Consider the following 21,084-nt stretch of genomic DNA (forward strand, 5'->3'; position numbering starts at 1 on the left):
TAAAATCCCTGCTCAGAGGGATTCAAGTTCAGCTCCTGCTCATGGCATCTGCCAAACAGGCCATGCAGCACCAACCAGCCCTGCCTGGAGCAGGGCAGAACCTTGTCCTACCTCCCTTACCTGTTACCCATGAGCAGCACAGGGCTCACAACTGTTACTCTCTGCCCTGCCAAGCAAAAATTGTTATTTCAGTCGGAACGTTGGAGGCTGATGGAAATCTGACAGTCCATGGCTAAGCTGCCAGCTGGGAAGTGGGTGGAAATGAATCTTTTGTCAAATAGTTAAACTGCCTTTTCTCCAGATTAATTAATTCACAAAGAACATATCCCTTCCTGGGTTTCACAGCTGAAAACAAAGCCAGTCTCGCCTCCCCTGCACTATCTGTCAGTCGTACCACAAAGTGCGGAAGCGCTCGCTCCATTGTTCCTCATGTGATCAAATCCTGGGGAAAAAAGAAAATCCCTGCACTGGCTTCCAATTCACCTGAGGTTCTGAGCTGCCCCACATCAATTTTTCCACAGTTACACCCAAGCAGCTGGTTCTGCCTTGAGCTGATCCACAGGGCCATGACCCCAGGCAGAAGCCCCAGCACAGACTTCAAAGCACTCAAGGCACTGCCCAGTTCTATTTTCAGCCCCAATTTCCCTCAGTTTGTATTAAATGCCAGGTGTCTGTTTGATATCTCCACTGCAGTGGCAACCCTCAGATCAGATTTGGTTTCCCATGAACCAGATCCAAGGAGTGATGGATGGCTGGATGGGTGCCCAGCTGAAAGCTCAAGAGCCCAGCAGTGAGAAGCATCTCAGCACCTGTGTCTCGACAGAGACAGGAGCAGGCTGCAAATGCAGCTGTCCACGGGCTCCTGCTCCTCATCTGGTAGCACAGTTCCTTGGACAATCTCAAAGCCTGCTCATCAGGTGCTCAGGGCATAGCTGTGCCCTTTCCCAGCCCCATGTCCTGTGCAGCTGCCCAGACCTGTCTTTCTCACTTTCAACTGCCAGCTAAGTGCTAAATCCACAGCAGACTCCAAAGATTATCAGCTCTTTTCCTGTAAGGGAGCTTTGTTTGGGAAAGGCTTCCTCACACACCTCCATATTTGGCACCTCAGCACTCCACGTGAAGTGAAAACCAAGCTCAGTAACACCTCTCCCCTCCAGAGCAGGACACAAGACAGTCACAGCATGTGCAGACTCCCACGGGCCACTATCCCACCTCTGGAACAGTGAGATACCTGGGAAAGGGAGAGCCATCCCTCCCTGCTCACCCTCTAGATATGAAGGAATTCACAGCCTTCTACAGCAATGCTCTGGAGCTGAAGGGTTCCTTTTTAGTCAACTCTTCCTTGTACAGAGTCTGGTCCAGATCAACAGATTGTTCTTTCCTGGTTACTTTTTATACTGTATAGTTTTTGAGGTTAACGAGCAACTAAAACTGTCCTTGTAAGCCTGAGTTTGGCTAAGGACAATGTTCTGTCAGTGGCTGATTCCTCAGGAGGAATCTGTTGTTCCCTTTGGAGATGAATGACCTCCTCCAGACAGCAGATGGAGCAGTCACTCGCTGCTGAGGTCTTCTGCAGTGGGATGTTTCAGCTAGAGGAAACGGGGAAGGAATAAAGTGACGGTCTGTCTTGGCCTCTTCTGAGGCAGAAAATGCCACAGCAGTCCTTTCTGAAATCCAGAGAGCAGAAGTAGAGAAGCATTGGTTTGTTTCCTTCTGTACAAGATGATGGAGGAGGAGTCTTTCTCAGTATGTCCACCATGGAGAGGCTTCCAGTGCCTTCTCTCTTCTCTTTAGCCCCTTGTCTTCCAGAGCACAAGGCCGTGGTCCATCAGTGCCCACCAGCCATTTCTACAGGAGATGTGCTGTGCTCTGAGGCAGGGATCAACCACCCCCTCACCCCAAGTAGCCTAAGGACGCTGCAGGGAAGCAGCACTAGTAGCTGTGCAGCACTAACAAAGCACAGTCTGAGCTCAGGGAATGAAGACAGAGTAAATCACATGCACACTTGCAAAAGGCAGTCTCTGGAGCCTGAGCTGGTTGATCACCCAGCAATTTCCCTGGGAATCCACCTGGGTTTCCCTTTGATCTCTTTCGGTTAGTACTTGTCATGCGTGATGCCCAGCCTAGAGGCAAGACATCCTCACAAGACTTAGAAGTGCCACAGAACTACAAAGGAAAAAGGAATTTCATGCTCACAAAGCCTCAGCAATATCTATACATTCACATAAGAAAAAACAGACCTCAAATACTTATAAAAGGACCTACTGTCTTCTGGATTTCTGTGGTTTTCCATTGTCTTACAGCCTCATTTCAAGATCATAAGATACTTTCTTTGAGATGTATTCAAGCCCTTCCCCACACAACCAGTTTTAGCACCCCTTTGCTTCTCCACCCCCTCTTTATTTTATAAAACATATTCTGGTTGTTCTGACTGTGCATCACTTTTCTCAACCACGTTTCTATATCTCTGCTTGTTGTCTCTTTATGGAAGAGGTTAGAGACTTCTTTTACCAACTTAGACAAATCTGGTTCCACGTGCAGCCACAACCACTAGCTCTGGTCTCATTTAACACCAAGCATTCCATGTCCTATGCTTCCTGCATTCACACAGAAAGAAAATACCAGGGACACCTTTTTCACAGCGAATTTCGTGGCCCAAACCTCTGTGGACAGATCTAGAGCTGACAGCTTTGCCAGGCAGTGCTATTTATGAGCTGTGTCTGTTAATGCACAACCCGGGGGGTGTGTGAGCAGTTTACAGTATGAGCTATGAAATACACAAATAGGTTTGGCAGTCTCAGCGGTGACATTCTCAAACAACTGCCTCTCAGAACACCAATACACACATTCACTGCAAAGCCTGATTCAGGGCTTCAGCTGGCATGTTAAAATACACCCAGCTTACAGTAGTGCATAAGGCACATCCTATCCAGATCAGCCGCCCCCGAGAGAGCAGGACTGTGCACCTGGCTGCACATTGTGCAGCTCCTGGAGCTGTGGCACAGCCTGGAAGGTGCTAAGGAAGAGACAGGGATCAGGAGGTGGAGCAGAGGTGGCCCTGCTGCTGCTCTGTGGGAAGTGACGTGATCTGTAAGGCAGGATCCCCGAGGATGAGCAGCTGATGTCACCTCACGCTGTCCCCACCCTGAGCGATTCTCCCACACTGTTGTGGGTGACTGGAGAGGCAAAATGGCAGCTGAGCCAGTGGGAGAGAACCACTCCCCACGGACACACAGCCCCGCGCCCACGACCCAGACTGGCTATTCCAGACATGCATGGGACACACACTAAGGGAGAACAGGAACAGGTTATGCTCACGCTGAGAGCTCCAGTGCATTTTTGGTGGTAAAACTGTGGGGCTCCTGTCAGCCATAAAGCCTTTTCCCTCTCCCCTGCTCACGGAAATCTGACCTGAGGCTGTCCTATCCCTTGCAAAGTGCCCTCAGAAGCCCCCACATACAGCTCTGCAAGCTGACAGACCCTACAGCACAGCAAACACTTGGCTTCTCTATTCTCACCTCTCCGGGCCTGCCTAAATCCTTCTTCCATAGTCCTCTGCCACAGCAAGGGCTTCAACTCCAGCCTTAAAGGCTGCAAATCAGAGGTTTCTCCAGGATCCAGCTTTTGGGAGCTTTCTGCAACAGTAACAGTGATGCCTTGAGTGGCTACCTAAAAACCTTGTTATGTCTAACCAGCATGAGAGAACAACAGCTAACAGGCCACACGAACTTCAGTTACCCACTAGGCAGTACAGGATTTCTAAAATATAAAAGTTAAAACCTAAGGTATCAACAGAAATAAAGGTCGCCCTGCGGGCATGTAATTTTGCTGGTGGGGTTGTACTACACCAGTTTGTTAGTTTGAGGTAATGATGAGGTTTTAGCAATGCCTTTTGTATCACAGGAATTAGGTCAGGTTCAGTAGGCACCAAACATTTCAAGGCACATTCACTCCCAACAACGCTGGCACTGCCGTTAGTGCTGAAATGATGTGAATATAAATAATAGCAACTATAATACGGAATCCAAAGTATTTACAATGAGATACAACCCACAGAACACTCACCAATGGGTATGCAAATTGGATGGATGAAGGGGATTGCAGAATAATTTGAGTTTGGATTTCAGAGTTCCTTCCCAGAGATAAGATTGAGCATCTGTCATCCATCTTCTACCTTGCCAAGCTGAAAACACTTCGAGCACTGCTCTGCTCACATACACCCATCCTTTCTTCTGAACAGCAGGCAACACTCCCCTAACATATCTAATCACTCTCATGTTTACAGGGCCACACCCTACAGATAAACAGGGAGCTGCAGCTCTCAGCACCTGACAGTGCTGCAGCTGGAGTCCCACAGGAGCCAGACTGGAAATGCAGTCAAAACACCTTCCTACCAAAGTTTCTCACTTCCTGAGGATAATTTCCTAACCTGTCTTCTTCCCACAAATTTCAGTTGTTCTATCTCTATTGATCTGGACCATTTTGCTCCAGAAACAAGCAGCTCAGCAGTCACTGCCACCACCTCTGATTGCTCGGGGTGTTCACCAGCACAGGTGGTGGCTCACGCCTGCTCCAGTTCCTGTGGATTTTCTGGAAGCCAGGCTGGGCACCACAGGGTGTGAGCAAACAGCACTGCAAAATCCAGCAATTTGGCTCCAATTGAAAGAAATGCATAAATTTGGACATGGATGATGCCAGCTCCAGCCCTGGTGTCTCAGGCAAGATAGAAACAGTTCTACCTCCCACTGCTGAGCTCTCAAAAGCTGGGAGGTGGCAAGGTCTCCAAGAAAGGCAGATTCATAACCTGGGAGGGAGGGAGGGAGAGAGATTCTCTGTGCAGAAATACTTCTGCAATGGCAAATCTCTCCAACGTGGTTCAGATTCTGCAGAACATCCACACGACTGGCATCTGGCAGCTTCAGACTCTTCCCAACTCTCATTCTGGGAAGAGAGTTGCCAGAGAAGCTGATACTAATTATTTAAAACTGGGACTTGCATATTTCCCATGTGATTCTACTTCTGAAGTACTGCACTACTGAGGAGAGGTTTGCAACTGCCAAGACATGAAAGAGTGTTTGTTATTAACACATCACTATATAATCAGGGGCTTAGCAGGAGGCTGGGCACGCACATGATTCTTCCTCTGTTGCTGACAGCGTAGATGGAAGTCCCCAGGTATCCTATTAGGTGACAAGTGAGAATGAGTTCTGCAGCCAAAACTAAGCAATTTGGCACAATTTAGTAGAGAGATGGCATTTTCTGCTCCAAAAGGGCCCAGAATTGGAACAGCATGAGATGTTTCAGATAGAGATTGAGCTGTGCTGGCCAAGCTGAGTGGGTGTCTCACGGAGCAGAGCAGCAGTGGGTGCTGAAGTCCAGGACTGAGATCTGCTGGCAGAGCTCAGATGGGGAATGTTGCCCAGTTTCTGAGAACAACACAGGGTCTGTATTTTAATTAGAGCTCCTCTGCTCATCTGCATGGCTCAGCAGAAACTTTCTGAATTCTCCAGACCTTTATTAGGATCCATCCAAAAAGCCTACCTTCAGTTTTTCTCTTCTCCTGCCCCAGAGAAGCCACACCAGTAGCAACCACCCAGCCCACGTGCTCTGCCGTTGGCTCCCGTGGAATGTCACGGGTAGGCACTGATTCCATGGGCATGGAGTGATGTGTGGTTCTGGAAAGAGTGCCCAGCTCGGATTACATGAGGCCTGTGAGGAAAGGCAGCCTGACAGCAAGGAATATGACACACAGATGGGTGAGCTGCACACACAGAACCCGAGTAACGGATCCAGGCTGCTCGGGGAGGCAGAGATAAGGGACAATACGTTGGGAGTGCTGGACAGGACAGGAGCTGAGAGGGCTGCAAGGACCTGCCATCCAAACCGTGCCCTGGGTCCTGCCCAGTGTTCATTAGCTCCAGCTACAGGGTCCATCCCAGGCACTGCAGACACACACAGGACCGATCCTCACAACAATAAAGGAATTCATACTTTGGGAAGGCTCCTCCCCTCCCTGCATTGTGCACTGGCCTAGAGTTTAACTGGCCAAAGTAGGTCAAAGGGAATGAGCTTGTTTGAATATGGAAATTCAACTTAATAAGTAGTAAAGACAATTGCTTCAAGCTTGTGAGTTCAAAGTAAGAAAAACAGGTTTCTAGAGCTCCTTTGAGAACTAGAAGCTTTGGTTTTCACCCCTCCCTGCTGTTTCCTCCCCTTGCCCACCCTTGTTCCCTTCCCTCTTGCCTCCTGCCTAATGAGGGTCTGGCAAACCCTCATTTCTCCAAACCAAGCCCATGGTCTGAAAAGCAAATTCTGTGAGGTGAAAAGCTCACACATACAGGTCTGTCAGCTCCAAGTGGCCTGAGAACAGGGACCACATGTGCAACTCTCCATAGCTAATCTTCAAACAAGGAAAAAACACATCCTTTGTCTGCTTCCTGCAGAAAAAGGGGGGTTTTCCACCTTCTCTCTTTTTTTCCCACCTTTTCTCTTTTTTTTTTCCCTAAAGGGAACAAGTTCCTTCCAATAACTGAACACTGATTAAAACCACTGTCCCTCTACCACCCCCCCCAAGTCACAAGCAGCTTATACCAAAAAACTGTCAAGAAAAAGATTTCTTATACAAGGACTTCATAACACCAGGGAAAAGAAATGAAGGAAAACTGTTGACATTGAATTTTAACTCTTTCCATTCTAAAAAAATCTCTTAACTCTTATCCTTTTCTTCCCATGCTTTTAATAAAAGTCTCCCAGTGAAAACTCATGGAGATCAGTTTCAGCTCTTTGAAATTACACACAGCAGCGACCCAGAAGCAATCAGCTTGCTAGTTCCATAATTAAACAGGTGTTTAATTAATACTTTTTATTCAGTCTGAGTTAGCTCCTGTGAATTCAACAGCCCTAGGTCCCTCTCTGTTACCTCTAACTGGAATTCATGGGGTGGCTCAAGGGCAGGCAATACGGAGCTGGACTTCAGTTCTCAACTGACAGTTTCAGCTCTAATTTTGCTGTTTGAGACAAACCTAGATCTCCATTAGCTTAAAAAATAAATGTTGACCAAGAAATGAGTGTTTAGCTCTTTAACTGAACAGGTTCTCTGAGGGAACTTGTCTTTTTATAAACCTCTTATTTTTGTTGGCAGATTGCAAAACGAATCTTACAATTATCTTTGCAGCCTTGTTCGAGTGCACTGACAGAACTGTCCATGGAGGCTGAACACCAGCAGCTTACAAAGATCAAACCGAGATGGTTCCTCCTCAGCAGCTTCGGTTGCGTTGATGTGGAAACTGCACCTGTTGTTAAAAAAAAAAAAACCAAACAATTTCAGTCTACAGGGCAACAACTGCATCAGCATCAGGTGACAAACTAATCACCCGAAAGAGGAATTGTGCCTTAATTCCCCAAGGTGTTGCTGTGTCAGATTGCTGCTCACAGCCACACCCAGACACGGGACTAATAACAGGGTCCCCGAGCGGTGACAATGCTCTGGGTTGAGGCTGCCCCGTGGGCACATCTAATTATGATGTTCTCTGACAAGGCTATAAATACCCCGGTCCCACAGGTGAAGCCCTCATTGCAGCAGGGTTTTTGGGCAGGTATTTACTCTGTTCTCTCCGCCCGCCTGGGCTGGAGGGCTGTTTGTAACCATGAGAGCCTCGCAGGCGTGTCCTCCAGGGAGATTTCATAATCACAGACAGATCAAACATCAGCCAGAAAAGCACCGAAGGGGAAACGATTAAATTTGTTCAAATGAAAAAGCTACTGACAAAACCCAAAGACCACCTGAGCAAAGGAAAAGGGGGGTTACACATTAACAGAGCAACTCTGGTGGGCTGAACAGGGTCTGAGAGGAGAAGATGATCGCGCTCTCAGAAGTGAAGGGGCACTACAGCAGTGTGAAAAACGAGGTTCGCTCTCCTGTGAGAATTTAAAGGGTTTAATAGAAAGACAATAAGAGACACATAAAATAAAGCAAAGAGGTAACGGCCGGGTGCCTTGGCGCTCTGCCAAGAGCACACCTGATGCTCGAGGTGAGTCCTTTTTATACCATTTTTACTGTCTGTTCTCTATTCATATTCAAACTTTTCCCGGAGCTGTTCTGCATGGCCACTCCTTGGTTCCGCCTTTTTAGAGCATGCGTATTCTTCTGCCTTGCGGTTTTTATTTCTTTTGATTCTTGGGGTTGGGCCCGCTAGGTAAGAGTCGATGGTGGGGTGGATCTCTTAATTCTCCAGACAGTCAGGGCTGATTGCAGCTTTGGGCCTCTTTGTCTCTCCGGGCAGAGCGGTGATAGCGGCTCTGGGCTCTCCTGGCCGCCCGTTCTCCGGGCAGAGCAGCCTTTGGGCCTTTTTGTTCCCTGGACAAAGTGTTGATCAGCAGCTCCTCGGGCCTCATCCTCTGCTCGCTTGGAGGTTCTCTTACTTGCTCACACTTGCTAACATTCTTGCCAAAAAGAGAGAAAACTACATCCACACAGCAAAAAGCATTTCTAACATTATATAATACCTACCTTTATACTTTGCGAGAAGCCAATATTATAATTTATGTTTATAACAGCAGGAAGGTATTCGAGCATAAAGAACAGTTTGAAGGATCTGCTGAAGAACAGGGAAGGCAGAAAGGCCTCCAGTTTGTTTTCAGGATTCTGTTCTTAAAGATCATCACATTTTCATAACGCTTAGGCTCACAAACTCAGTCAGTGCCCCTGGTCACCATCAGCTGCCAGGTGAGGAAGGTTTTTTCTCACTCTCTCCTTCACCAGCAATTCCAGCCTCCATCATCCGCCTGTCCTGCCCACCTTTGCACCCTCAAAACTCTGAGGAATAACTTCAGAGGGAGAGAATACATAAATAAATGAGGAAGTCCTTTATGGCAATGCCTAGTAAGAAAGGGAACCTGATGGGCAGCCAATGAGCCCTGAGGGCCAGTCATGAATTCATGACAATGGCTGCTGACTAAATACCATCCTAAAAAGAAAGAGAAATCAACAAAAAAGCCTTCCACTATTCTATCTCCTTTACTGCTTACTTTGTCAGAGTCTGAGGAGATGACAATCACTCAAAACACAGAACTGAGTAAGAAAATTATCGGCTGCCTCAGCCAACGCGCTGTGGCACATAGTTGTCAAACTCTTGCAAATTTTGTCAGAAGTCTCTGAGTGAACGTTGCTGTGATTTCTAAAGAAGCCCAGAAAAACTCCCTCTCATTAAAAAGGAAAACCTCCCTTGCTCACTGCAGCCCCTCTGTGATGGATGCACCGGGCAGCAAAGGCGGTCCCAGCCCTGCTCCCAGCACGCGCGGCCTCAGGGCTGCGGGCAGGTCTGATGAGGACACCTCACCCTGGGAATGGCACGGAACACGGCGAGACCAGGAACTTTTCCACCAAAAAGAAAGAATAACCAACCCTACTAGGGCTGGTTACTAGCTTCGGACAGTGACTGCATTGCTGGACGTGAGCCTTTAGAGAAACTTTGGTGTGAGGCAGGGCAGAGGAGCTGTGGGACCGCAGGTACTGTCCTGTTGGGGCAGAGTGGAAACACAACACAGACCCACACGGGTGTTGCGAAACAAAGAAACAACCCCGAGGAGGGCATGGAGCAGCAGTACTACGTACGTGGAGGGTGCAGACACGATGCCCAGCCGGACATCAGCTCAGCGCTACTGAAGGCCCCGGCACCAGGGCAGTGCACACCGCGGGCTCCTCGCCCCGGCTCCCCGCTGCCCGAGGGCCCGGCTGCCTCGGCCCGGCCCGTTCCCGGGGGCCTCGGCCCGGCGGTGCCGTGAGGGAACCGCTGCCCCGCCATCTCCCCTCACGACGCACCGCCCCGCGCCGCTACGGTATTCTCGTACCGAGTTACGCAAGTGGCGCAGCCGCACCGCTGGGCCGCACGCAGATTGCGCAGAAGGAGCGCCATTCTCGTACCGAGTTACGCAGGTGACGCAGCGGTGTGGCCGGGCCGCACGCAAGTTGGGCAGGGGGAGCGCTGTTCCCGTACCGAGTTACGCAAGTGGCGCAACCGCACGGCCGGGCCGCACGCAGGTTGTGCAGGAGGCGCGGCGCGCTGCGATTCCCGAAGCGGTTTACGCCGTCCGGCAGCCAGCGGGGGCGGGGCGCTACGGAGGCGGCGTAAGGAGGCCCCCGCCGGCGGCGCCCCGCCTCAGCCGCGGCGGCGGGGGAGGAGGAGGAGGAGGAGGAGCGGAGCGCGTCCGGCGCGATGTGGCAGCGGTCGGTGTTCGTGGGCCTGCTGGCCCTGGCCCTGGGCTACCTGTGCGTGCTGGGCCCCGAGCTGCCCCCCGCGGCCCTGCGGCAGCTCTCGGCCTCGCTGCTGGGGACGCTGCGCCGCGCCCGCTCGCTGGAGGCGCGCACGGTGGCGGCCTGGCAGGCGGCCATTGTCCGCCCCGCGCGCGGCTGGGCGCGCGTCGCCGTCGGGTAGGTGCGGGAGCGCGCGGGGAGCGCCCCTGGCGGCGGGGCGGGGAGCGCGCCTGGGCCGGGATGCGCGTCCCGGTGTCCACGTGCGTGGGTGTGGAATGTGCGGGTACGGATGTGCCGCGGCCCGGCGTGCGTAGCCATGTACCTGGGATGTGTCCGCCCCGGCCGGGTGAGGCCCCACCTGCAGAGCTGCCTCCAGCCATGGGGTCCCGACATCAGAAGGACGTGGAGCTGCTGCAGCGAATCCAGAGGAGACCACGGAGATACTCCGAGAGCTGGGGGTGCTCACCTGGAGAGGAGAAGGCTCCAGGGAGACCTCAGAGCTCCTTGCAGGGCCAAGGGGGGCTCCAGGAGAGCTGGAGAGGGACTTGGGCCAGGGAACGGAGGGACAGGGCAAGGGGGAATGGCTTCCCACTGCCAGAGGGCAAGATTAGGTGAGATATTGGGAAGGAATTGCTCCCTGGGAGGGTGGGCAGGCCCTGGCACAGGGTGCCCAGAGCAGCTGTGATTGCCCCTGGATTCCTGGCAGCACCCAAGGCTAGGTTGGACGGGGGCTTGGAGCACCCTGGGATAGTGGAAGGTGTCCCTGCCTGTGATAGGGGATGGAGCCAGATGATCTTGGAGGTCCCTTCCAACCCAGACCATGCCGTGATTCCATGAAAAGAGCCAGACGTGAGTGCAGCACCTCCCTTAGCACTGCTCGGTCTGAGTTGGACATCGGCCGAGGCAATCGATGATCCAGAACGCTCCTGTGGTGGGGATTTAAGCTGGGCTCAGGCCCTATTGACAGCCCTTCTCCAGAGACATTATTCCCAGCTTGCTTGTCTTTAAAACAAATTCATGTGCAGCATCTAAGGGTTGGGGTTGGGGTCAGTTGGAGCTGCTGGTCCCTCCAGCACAGGCTGGCAATAAATAGGTACCAGAGACAAGTTTATAAAGTGGAGAAGGGAGCAAAGCCTTCACCTTTGGGAAGAGGTAACTGAGTCCAGACAGAGCTGGAGAGAGGTGTGGAGGGAAGGGAGAGGGAAGGCAATGGATGTTGAGCACAGGGAAATTCAAGCCACTGTCTCTTTTTAAAGTGGGAAGAGAACAAGGGGAAAGTTCAGGAATGTAACATTGATCTTAAATGCTGGGTTTAAGTCTGACCATTAATCCAGATGTTATATTTAGTGCTTGACTCACTTTCTTTTAAATATATGGACATGGCAGGATTACTTGCCTTTGACTGGAGGATTCAGCCTTTGGGTGTTGGAAGGAGTCATCCACTTCCATGGCTGTGTAGCTCTGTGTTAGCAGAGGAATGTGACTTAGTTTCATCCCCTTGGATCTGTAATGATTCATTAAAACATAAAATTGGGGCTAAAATGCTGCTTGAGCTTGTGGTTTCTTTTCTCTGCCATGCGAGGAAATTTCTCTGTCCTCGGTGCAGGAGGTGATGCACATCCAGAGGATTTCTGGGCTGGTTACCTCGTGGAGTGGAAAGCCTCAGGGTTTTTCATGTCCTTCATTTCGTTTGATGCAGCTTTGCCGTGTTGCAGCCCAAATCTGAGTCCTGAGAGGTCACTGCCAAGGGAGTGCTGAGTGCTGAGCACTCCACACTGACGGGGAGCAGGAACTGGCCCTTGGAGTGTCGTGGGGGGAGATGTGGAGAAAGTCAGGGATCCTGCACGAGTTTCATGGATGGTTTGGATCCCTGTCAGGGACATGTGGGGCAGAGGAGAAGAAATGGAACTTGACAGCAGCTCCAGAAGATGCTTAAATAATTGCTGGTGTAATCTCAGGAAGTATTTGCTGTATATTGTTATCTCTCTGAAACCATGGAGTGAGACAAGGGCAAATGTTTATAAATTGTCTTCCCGGGGTTCTGGTTCCAGCTAGAAACTTTCCTGTCCTCTAGTCTGAATTAGACTGTGATTAAATCAATGAGAAATGGGCACTGGAAGTTAGACTTTCAGTAAAGCCTGGATCTGCTGAAATGGTTCTTCTCCCTCCCTTACTATCACAGGATTTTTCTCCTGTTCCCACTGCATGCTGTTTCTGTAAGTTTGGGACGGTCCTTCAGAAACTGCCATTTTCAAATACTTCAACTTGCTGAGACAGATTGCTCTCTTGTCTTCTCGTAAACAGAACCAGCCGGTGTGGGGAGTTATGTGTGGCTTTGGGTATTATTAGGAATAGTTGAAACTCCAGAGGTTGATCTAGCTGACTTAAACACTTTCAGTTTTGCTTTTAACAGTTTTGAATCACATGCACATTTGAAACCCAAAATACATAAATTTTTAAAAGCTTCTAGGAATTTAAAATGCTACTGTTACTGTGCCTGGTCTTTTCGAGTGAGCCCAAGGCAGGAAATTAAGTAGGACCTGTATTGTAACATACTCAACCACCTTTGGATCACGCAGCTTTCCTTGTTTTCATTCAGCAGGAAGTTAGAAATCCCTCTCTGGGCACGATAAAAGCTAGTCAAATGGAGAAAGCTTTAGGAGAGAATTTCAGGAAATTCCTGTGCCCTTTTTCCCTTTGGTTGGTTGTTCTCCCCCTGCACAGTCAGGGGTGTGACCTCACTGCACTCCCAGGTGCCCTGAGGTCTGTCTGCTTTTCCCAGGAGGCCTTTTCCTTCTCTCTCCCAGCGTCAACGCCTGCGTGGATGTGGTTCTGTCCGGGGTGAAGCTGCTGGAGGCCCTGGGCCTGGAGCCCGGCGAAGGGAAGAACCACGCGGTCCTGAGCTCCGGGCAGGACCTGAGGGAGGCTTTTGCCCACTTCATGGAGAGAGGGGCGGCTGCCGAGCGCTTCTTCAGCGACGCCGAGGCGTTCCAGGCCATCGCACGGACAGCCTCGGAGCACCCCGCGGCACAGGTGGGTCTGCACCCACAGCGGAGCCTTGGCACTCCTCCTCCTTACTCCCTGAGCACTGCTGGCTTCCACTCTCCCTCTAGAGACAAAACCGTTTAGGAAGAAACTTGTGGTGTAGCTTGAGTTGCGTTCATGGTTTTCCGTGGGATTCTGCCCCTGCTGCAAATGGGAGGGGTTGAAATGGTCTCTCCCCTGCTGACATTCCCAAACTGAAATGTCAGAGATGCCTCTTGGGAGCCAGATGGGGCTGAGGCTGTGGAAGAGCCTCCAACACCCTGGGATGAGGCTGGGAGTGAGGAATCTCCTGATTTTCAGCTGTATGTATGTTTTCTGTGAGAGAAGCCAGGGGTGGTTTGGGTTGGAAGGGTCCTTAAAGCCCACCCAGTGCCACCCCCTGCCATGGGCAGGGACACCTTCCACTGTCCCAGGCTGCTCCAAGACCTCTCCAGCCTGGCCTTGGGCACTGCCAGGGATGCAGGGGCAGCCCCAGCTGCTCTGGGCACCCTGTGCCAGGGCCTGCCCACCCTCCCAGGGAACAATTCCTTCCCAATATCCCATCCAGCCCTGCCCTCTGGCAGTGGGAAGCCATTCCCTGTGTCCTGTCCCTCCATGCCTTGTCCCCAGTCCCTCTCCAGCTCTCCTGGAGCCCCTTTAGGCCCTGCAAGGGGCTCTGAGCTCTCCCTGGAGCCTTCTCCTCTCCAGCAGAGCACCCCCAGCTCTCCCAGCCTGGCTCCAGAGCAGCCCTTGGAGCATCTCTGTGGCCTCCTCTGAGCACCTTTGACCCTCAGGACAATCCATACTCACTGCTTTTCAAGCTCAAATCAGAGTTTTACTGGAAAGTTTGACCTTTTTTACTGAAGCAACTTCCCCAGTTCCTTCCACTTCATGTGGGCACAGGCAGCAGGTTTCATCTCAAACTGGAGGAAGAATTGCTGCAGTATTTAAATGACTCCTTGTCAGCCTTGCTGAAAACCCACAGGGCTTTAGCCACAGAGAGGTTGCTCAGGAGTAAGGGCTGTTTATGTGCTGAATGAGTTGGTTTTTACAGCGCTGTCACTGTTATGAATGAATTGATTTTTACAGGGCCGCTACCTGAAGGTGAATATTTAGATTAAAAATAAAGAATGCTCAACTTGTTGAGACCTCACAGAGAATTGTAAAATCGTTTTGCCTTCAGCCCCAATAACCTTTAGTAACTTGGGTACTGCTGAACCCTGTTTTAAAAAGCCAAAATCTCCAGCCTATGCTGAGGACTAAAATGTGTTTAAAGGTCCCAAAGCCAGGGGATGCCCACACCCTGCTCTGTTTGTTTTACAGCTTTACGTGGGAGGAAATGCTGCTCTCATCGGGCAGAAGCTCGCGACAAATCCAGACCTGAAGGTACACACGTTCCAAACATTTCATGCCCTTTGCTTGTCTTCTTTACTTTGCTTGTCTCATGTCACTTCTGTGTAGGTTTTGGGGATCTGGCAGTTACTTCTTAGGTTCTGCTGGTGGGACATATGGTTGGACTTCCAAGCTGATTTTTAAAAATTGAATTATTAACTTTTTAAAATCAGTTGTCTAATTCAAGCATCAGTTGTGATGCTTAAATTTTGGCAAGGGACATGGCAAGAGAAACCTTGTTTGTTTTTCCTTGTTTTCTAGATCCTCCTTTGTGGCCCAGTTGGTCCCAAACTCCACGAACTGCTCGATGACAATGTGGTTGTGCCGCCAGAATCCATGCAGGAAAGAGATGAATTCCATCTTATCTTGGAATATCAAGCAGGTACCTTGCCAAAGGCTGAGTGTTCAGTGGAGCCCCTGAACATCTCTAAGATTGGTGCACAGCCTGAGGGGTGTCATTCTGAAGCTCCATAAACACTAAAATGCTCCCTGAAAACACAGATTTAACCACGTGCTGATGAAACTCGGGGTAACCTTCATGTAATGGCTCAAACAATTTCAGGGCTTTTCTTGCCGCTGATGGAGCCCATTGAATTTGTGATCTTGCCCAGGAATAAACCACTTCACACACACTTGGTCCTGTTTGCTCCACCCCAGGTGAGCAGTGGGGCCGAGTGAGGGCACCCGCTGCCAACCGCTTCATCTTCTCCCACGACCTGTCCAACGGCGCCCTGAACATGCTGGAAGTGTTTGTGTCCAGCCTGGATGAATTCCAGCCAGACCTGGTGGTGCTTTCAGGACTCCACATGATGGAAGGGCAGAGCAAGGAGATGCGACAGAGACGACTCATGGAGGTGAGATACTGAATCCCTGAATCTCCTTCATTTCCACTCCAAGTGTTTCGTGGCAAGGCCTTGTTTTCCCAGGTTTGAAGGAGCAGGAAGGTTGTGCCTTAGAGCTCCCACAGGTCTCAGTATTCAATGCCAAAAGCAGAGTGGGAGCTGCAGGCATGGCCAAAGTCTAATTCTGTAACACTGGTTTTTCTTAGATTCAGTGGCCTGTCCAGGGAAAAGAAGGGCTGGTTGCCTGGCTGGAGGGTGTTGATCTGGTTACTGGGCTTGTCTAGCAGCTAAACCACACTGTTTCTATCCTGGATACTGAGGTGATCCAGGTTGTAATCAACACCTGCATTCCTTAAGCAGCATCTGTCTTGTACCACCTGTTCTACAGCTGAGGGCTCGTCCTACCGTGAGGCACTGGCCTTTTTCCTGTTCTAGGATCAGCTCTTCTGCAGCTGCTTCAGGTTTGTGAGGTTTTTGGAATTAATCCATTAGAAGGTGCTGAGCTGGGAGGAGATTAAGGTTAGATACAGTTTTCCTGCCCTGGGATTCTGCAAACTAGAAGTTGCTTTATTTCCTCTCCTTAGTAGTACACACACAGGTCATCCCATTGAAATTGTTTATATCCACTCACAGGAAGATTAAAGGATGTGTATCTTGAGTCCAAACCCTTTTTCTCCTTCTGTTCCTTAATAAATACATATTCTAGGGTTGTTTTTTCCATTTTCCTGTAGGCTGTGGCCTCCATCTCTGATATCCCAACAGACATTCCCATACACCTGGAGCTGGCCAGTATGACTGATCAGGATTTTATGAGCAACATTATGCATCAGGTAAGGAAAATGAAAGGATGTGCTCTTTTGATCAGGTTCAGTATCACGGTGTACACACTAGTGCATGAATACAGAAACCAAAACTCAACATTTGGACCATACATTCAGAGATAAATTGAGGATTGAATTTGAGCTGAGTTATCATTTTAAAAATCCCTCGGTTTCTTTGCAGAATTTCTTTCCTGGTGGTTCCTTGTTTAGTGTGACGTGGCTCTGATCTCAGTGTTATGTTTTAGGTGGAGTTGATGTGTTGTTACTCTTTACTGTCAAAGTGTGTGTCTGGAAAATTAATTGCATCAAATGGAATGTTTTCTTGGCTAAGTAATTCTTGCCCACTTGTGGAAGTGCAGCGACTGGGAAACTGGGTGCTGCTTCTGCTGAGCCAGCAGCAGGGTGCTGCAAAAACCACAGCCTGGGGGGAATCCCAGGTCTGACTCTGCCCCTGAGGGCAAACCCGCTGTTCCCTGTTTCTGTTAGCAGGTCTTTCCCCTGGTGAACTCCATCGGGCTGAACGAGCAGGAGCTGCTGTTCCTCACGCAGTCTGCCTCTGGTCCCCACGCCTCCCTGGCCTCCTGGAGCGGCATTCCCGACGTGGGGGTGGTCAGTGACATCCTCTTCTGGATCCTGAAGGAGCACGGCAAGACAGCGGAGCGCGCCTCGGACCTGACGCGGATCCACTTCCACACCCTGGCCTACCACATCCTGGTCACCGTGGACGGGCACTGGGGCAACCAGGCGGCGGCGGTGGCGGCCGGGGCCAGGGCTGCCGGCACCCAGGCCTGTGCCACCGACACCATCGACACCAGCAAGGTCTTCCTCAAAGCTCCTCTGGAGTTTGTCACCTCCCACACAGAGGCACCATCCAAAATCTCCCTCAATCCAGACGAGCCCGTGGTGCACTGGCACAGGGAAGGCATCTCCTTCCACTTCACCCCCGTGCTGGTGTGCAAGGATCCCGTCCGGACCGTGGGACTCGGGGATGCCATTTCAGCCGAGGGACTGCTCTATTCCGAAGTGTACCCTCAGTAGGAAAGCAGGACCCTCCTTCTTCTCCAACACTGCACGGTGTCTGAGACCCGTGGATTGGGATTTGAAGCAGTGGTGGTATAGGAACAGAACCAGGGTGTGGTGTGTTTTCGGGGTATAACTGAAAAAGAGCCAAAGAATAATTCCAGGTATAAACTGTCGGCTACATTCCAGTCACTCGGCAGTGACTCGAGCGCTTCACGTGCAGGTGCAGATGTTTTAGTATTTAATGTGAAAACTGGCTTTGTCTTAAGGGGGAGGGACACAAAGACCAAAATCCCTGGCTGGCAAAGTTTGCTGTTCTTAGCTCAGAAAGGATCTTCTCTGGTGGTGCTGGAAAGTGCAGCAGCAGGAGAATTTCCTGCCCCTGGATCCCAGGGAGAGCATAGCAGTGCCTGGCCCTGCCTTGCCTCTGGTAAATTCAAAATAAAAGGCTTGTGGGTTATCTCCTCCCAGCACACTGCAAACCTTGCTTGGGGTGAGGATGGAATTACTGCCTGGTGCAATCACCTCTCCGTGTGCCCCAGAGGGAGCCATGGTCCCAAAATGTGACACAGACTGAACCTACCCCAGGCTGCACAGGTGATTCTGGATATCTGTGACTAAAGGTGTTCAACTGAGCCCCAGCAGCCTGTGCTTAGTTTTTTGGGAACTAGGAGTGAAGATAATCAGGGTTTCTGTTTGGGGGACAGCACTGTTTCCCTGCCAGGGAACCCCCAAACCATTCCCTGTGTTTGCTGTACGCTAAGTACTCTGCTAACAGTTGGTGTGTTACAGAAAAGCTCTTGAGTGCTGGGACTCCTTTCTGGTTGGTTGAGAATGGTTGTGCCAAATTCTTTGGTCTCCCTGGCCTCTATTAGGAAAGGTTAATATATTAGGGAAGGCCCCTCTGGAAGCTCAAAAGCTGCAACAGCGTTTCCCAGGTAAGACTGAAGTGAGGAGGCCTTTTTAGGGTTTGCTGTTGGGGTTTTTCTGACTAGGTCACTGGTAGTTTCTTTGCTCTGGCCTTTGGAATTAAAAAAGCAGAACCATGTGTCCTTGTTAAATACTTTGCTTCTCTTTTTTTACCTGTTCATAGTCACACACTAAGAATTGCAGAGCACCAGCATGGTTTTGTGTCTGGCCACTTCAGGAACCTGGAGTGTGTGTGCACAGCTCTCAAGACACTTTTCAGTAGAAGTGGGTTAAGTGCAATCAGCATGTCTGGGCAAGCCTGTGCCTCACTAGAGCTTGGGGGAGGTTGTTCCAGGTCAGTCTTCGCACCTGAATGGAGGGAGGAGAGTCTGTGTCACTCAGGGTGGAGTGATCTGTTGCAATAACGCTGTCAGGCTGCAGTCAGTGGTGTTCTCTGGTGGGAAAAGCCATCCTGACTGCTCTGCAAGGATGAAAACTGGCAGCTGTTGTACGTGCACTGACTCAGCACACAATGCTGTCACGTACATTCAGCTTTCCCCCTGAGCAAAGTCTTCTGCATTGTACAGAGCAGAAGTACAGCAATGCTGTGTTTTCCTGCAGCTCATCCCACCCTGAGCTTCCCTTGAGTTGTCAGCATTTTGTCCAGGTGCAGGATCTTCTCAAGACTGGAAGCATTTCTACCCTATTATTTTTTTATGATGTTGATGATTGTTATTACTATTATCATTGATAAACTGTAGCACCGGACTTGGAGTTCTGGTTTAGTCTTCCTAAACTGAAAATAAATGAAAAGAACCTCTCCTTTTGGCTGTCTTAGAAGTCCAAGGCCATTAGCAAGGCTGTTTTGCAGCCTGGGATGGTGGCCTTTTGGCTCTGCACTCCTAGGGCCACCAAAGGCCGTGGATCTGCCAGCTGGAAAGTGATCCTTAGCTTACACTGGGTTCCACTTTCCTGATACTGGGCCAAGCTCTGTGGATTCTTGAGCTGGAAATAAAACTGCACACACTCAAGCTGTCACCAGCAATGCCCCTGCTGCTGTATTTCACTTCTTTCTTCCCAAAACACTTCCAGGGATGTGAGGGCTGATGGGGCTGACATTCCTTATGGCCACCTAAAACCACGACTGCACCTACAGACCTTGTCCCAGGGTCAATTGTGCTTGCATTGAACAGGAACATGACAGGCCAAAATAACCTTTTTTTAATCAGAGTAAATAACTGCTGTAAACAATCATTTAAAAGGAGCTTGCTGCTTAGAAATCATCTGGGCCAAAAATCTAAACTGGTAATTAGTTACCTCCTTCCTGCTGCTCCTCACGGGTAACATTTCTGCTGTGGCCCATTCTGGGTGTGCTGGGAACACCTGGCACAGAAGTCCCAGCTCAAATCCCAGCACCTTGGGATGGCCAGGCTGCTGCTCTACCCAAATCGGCTTTAGCAGGTACACAGAGCTCTCTTGCCCCCCAAGTCACTTCCCAAGGAGAATCCGTAACCACCCTGACCCGTTCATCAGCTGTGCCAGTGGGACCCTGATTAAGTTGAGGAACAATCTATATGGTAATAAATGTGAATTGAATGGAGGGGCCCAGCAGCCTTTGCTTTGTTTCACATGCTGTGAACATGATGTGCTTAACTTCCTCCTGCCTTCCCAAATTAATGACAGCGAGGCAGAGCTCCTGAAATCCTGAATTCCCCTGCACCTGTAGTCTCACACCTGCACAGCTCCAGTAGTGACAACAAAGAAAAGCTGCTTCAACAGCTGCAAAAATACCAAAACTTCAAAACCAGGCTTGAGCTGACCCTGCTCCCCCTCATCCTCTGTCTCTACAAATCCTGTTTGTTCTCCTGTGTTACTTGTACCTTGAAATCCAGTGCTGGATGACTCAACCCTCAGCCAGCCTCACTCCCGAGGCAGGGTTTGCACTGGAAATGTTTATTCACACAGGTCCTGCTGGAGATGCAGCAGCTGAGCTCAGCACTGTGACAGCTCTCCATGCTAAAACCTGTGCACGTTGGTATTTTCACTTGTGTGTCCCTGCAGCCACCTTGGCTTGGGTTTGTCTTATCCATGATCCAAAATGAGCGTTCTTCCCGTTTTCTGTGCATGGCATTTACTCAGGGTCAAGTGCTGGATGATTTGGGAGGTGTGAATCACAGGGGCCTGGCAGAGTCTCAAAGGACACGTTCCTTCTCCACTGTGCCCTTGGTGCTGTGGCATGGAAGAGCCAATCCCAAATCCAGCTCTTGCCAGTTTAAAGGCTCTTTACCTTTGTTCCTCTCCAGGGGAGTTTCACAGAATTACTAAAGAATTGCTTGATTTTATTGTGTTTCCTGGTTATCTCCTGCTGGGATGTGTGAGATCCAGTCAAGTTTGCCTTCCCCTCCCAAGTTCATTTTACAGAACTGGTGCTGAATGTTCTTCCTAAGCCTTTGGCAAAGACCTCATTAACTGCTTTGTGCTGGATGGTTTAGAGCTCAGCTCCACTCCTTAGCCACTGGAAACCAAAGCTTGGAAAGCAGCAGAGCACTAAATCCATTCCAAAACCCAATGGAAAACTGTCAGCAGTTGTGCTTGGCTTTTTTTTTTTACTCTCTATTCTGTAATGATACACTGAATTATCAGTTCTGTGCCACAGGGTGACTTTTCCAGCCATGTCCTGAGCAAAGAGTTGAATAATGGGACACTTCTGTGACATAGTACAACAGAACTCAGTTTCCAGTTATCCTAAAATGTTGGTTTGGGGGTGCTTTTGGAGCTTGCAGCTTAGGTGAAAGCTGAGGGTTGTGAGCGAGTGAACAGCTGA

The 21,084-nt window shown here is 50.2% G+C and overlaps 1 protein-coding gene and 1 long non-coding RNA gene across 4 annotated transcripts in view; one reads left to right on the plus strand and one right to left on the minus strand.

Moving 5' to 3' along the window:
* LOC120410536 overlaps positions 1-10,122 on the minus strand; it is a 104,499-nt gene extending 94,377 nt beyond the window's left edge. For both annotated transcript variants that reach the window (XR_005602746.1, XR_005602745.1), the window contains exons 1-2: positions 9,614-10,122; positions 7,161-7,292 (exon numbers count right to left, since the gene is read on the minus strand). This is a non-coding gene — a long non-coding RNA (uncharacterized LOC120410536). The remainder of the gene's footprint in view (positions 1-7,160; positions 7,293-9,613) is intronic.
* Positions 10,123-10,144: 22 nt separating this feature from the next.
* On the plus strand, positions 10,145-19,082 carry ADPGK (ADP dependent glucokinase). Of its 2 annotated transcripts, none has more exons than XM_039557523.1 (7): positions 10,145-10,429; positions 13,060-13,285; positions 14,600-14,662; positions 14,930-15,050; positions 15,326-15,522; positions 16,242-16,340; positions 16,818-19,082. In XM_039557523.1, the coding sequence occupies exons 1-7, from the start codon at positions 10,215-10,217 to the stop codon at positions 17,367-17,369; spliced, it is 1,473 nt and encodes a 490-aa protein (XP_039413457.1). In that variant the 5' UTR covers positions 10,145-10,214; the 3' UTR covers positions 17,370-19,082. The 2 variants fall into 2 exon arrangements, with proteins under 2 accessions (XP_039413457.1, XP_039413458.1); XM_039557524.1 differs by having other exon boundaries at positions 16,821-19,082.
* The last annotated feature ends 2,002 nt before the right edge of the window (positions 19,083-21,084 follow it).

The sequence above is a fragment of the Corvus cornix genome, chromosome 10 (genome assembly GCF_000738735.6).
Source record: "Corvus cornix cornix isolate S_Up_H32 chromosome 10, ASM73873v5, whole genome shotgun sequence".
NCBI lineage: Eukaryota > Metazoa > Chordata > Aves > Passeriformes > Corvidae > Corvus > Corvus cornix.

Excerpts from the sequence above, each read along its gene's own strand:
- ADPGK (XM_039557523.1), top strand. The coding sequence starts at position 10,215 with ATGTGGCAGCGGTCGGTGTTCGTGGGCCTGCTGGCCCTGGCCCTGGGC. Across the intron at positions 14,663-14,929 it reads CGACAAATCCAGACCTGAAG|ATCCTCCTTTGTGGCCCAGT; the intron begins GTACACACGTTC and ends CTTGTTTTCTAG. Across the intron at positions 15,523-16,241 it reads GACAGAGACGACTCATGGAG|GCTGTGGCCTCCATCTCTGA; the intron begins GTGAGATACTGA and ends ATTTTCCTGTAG.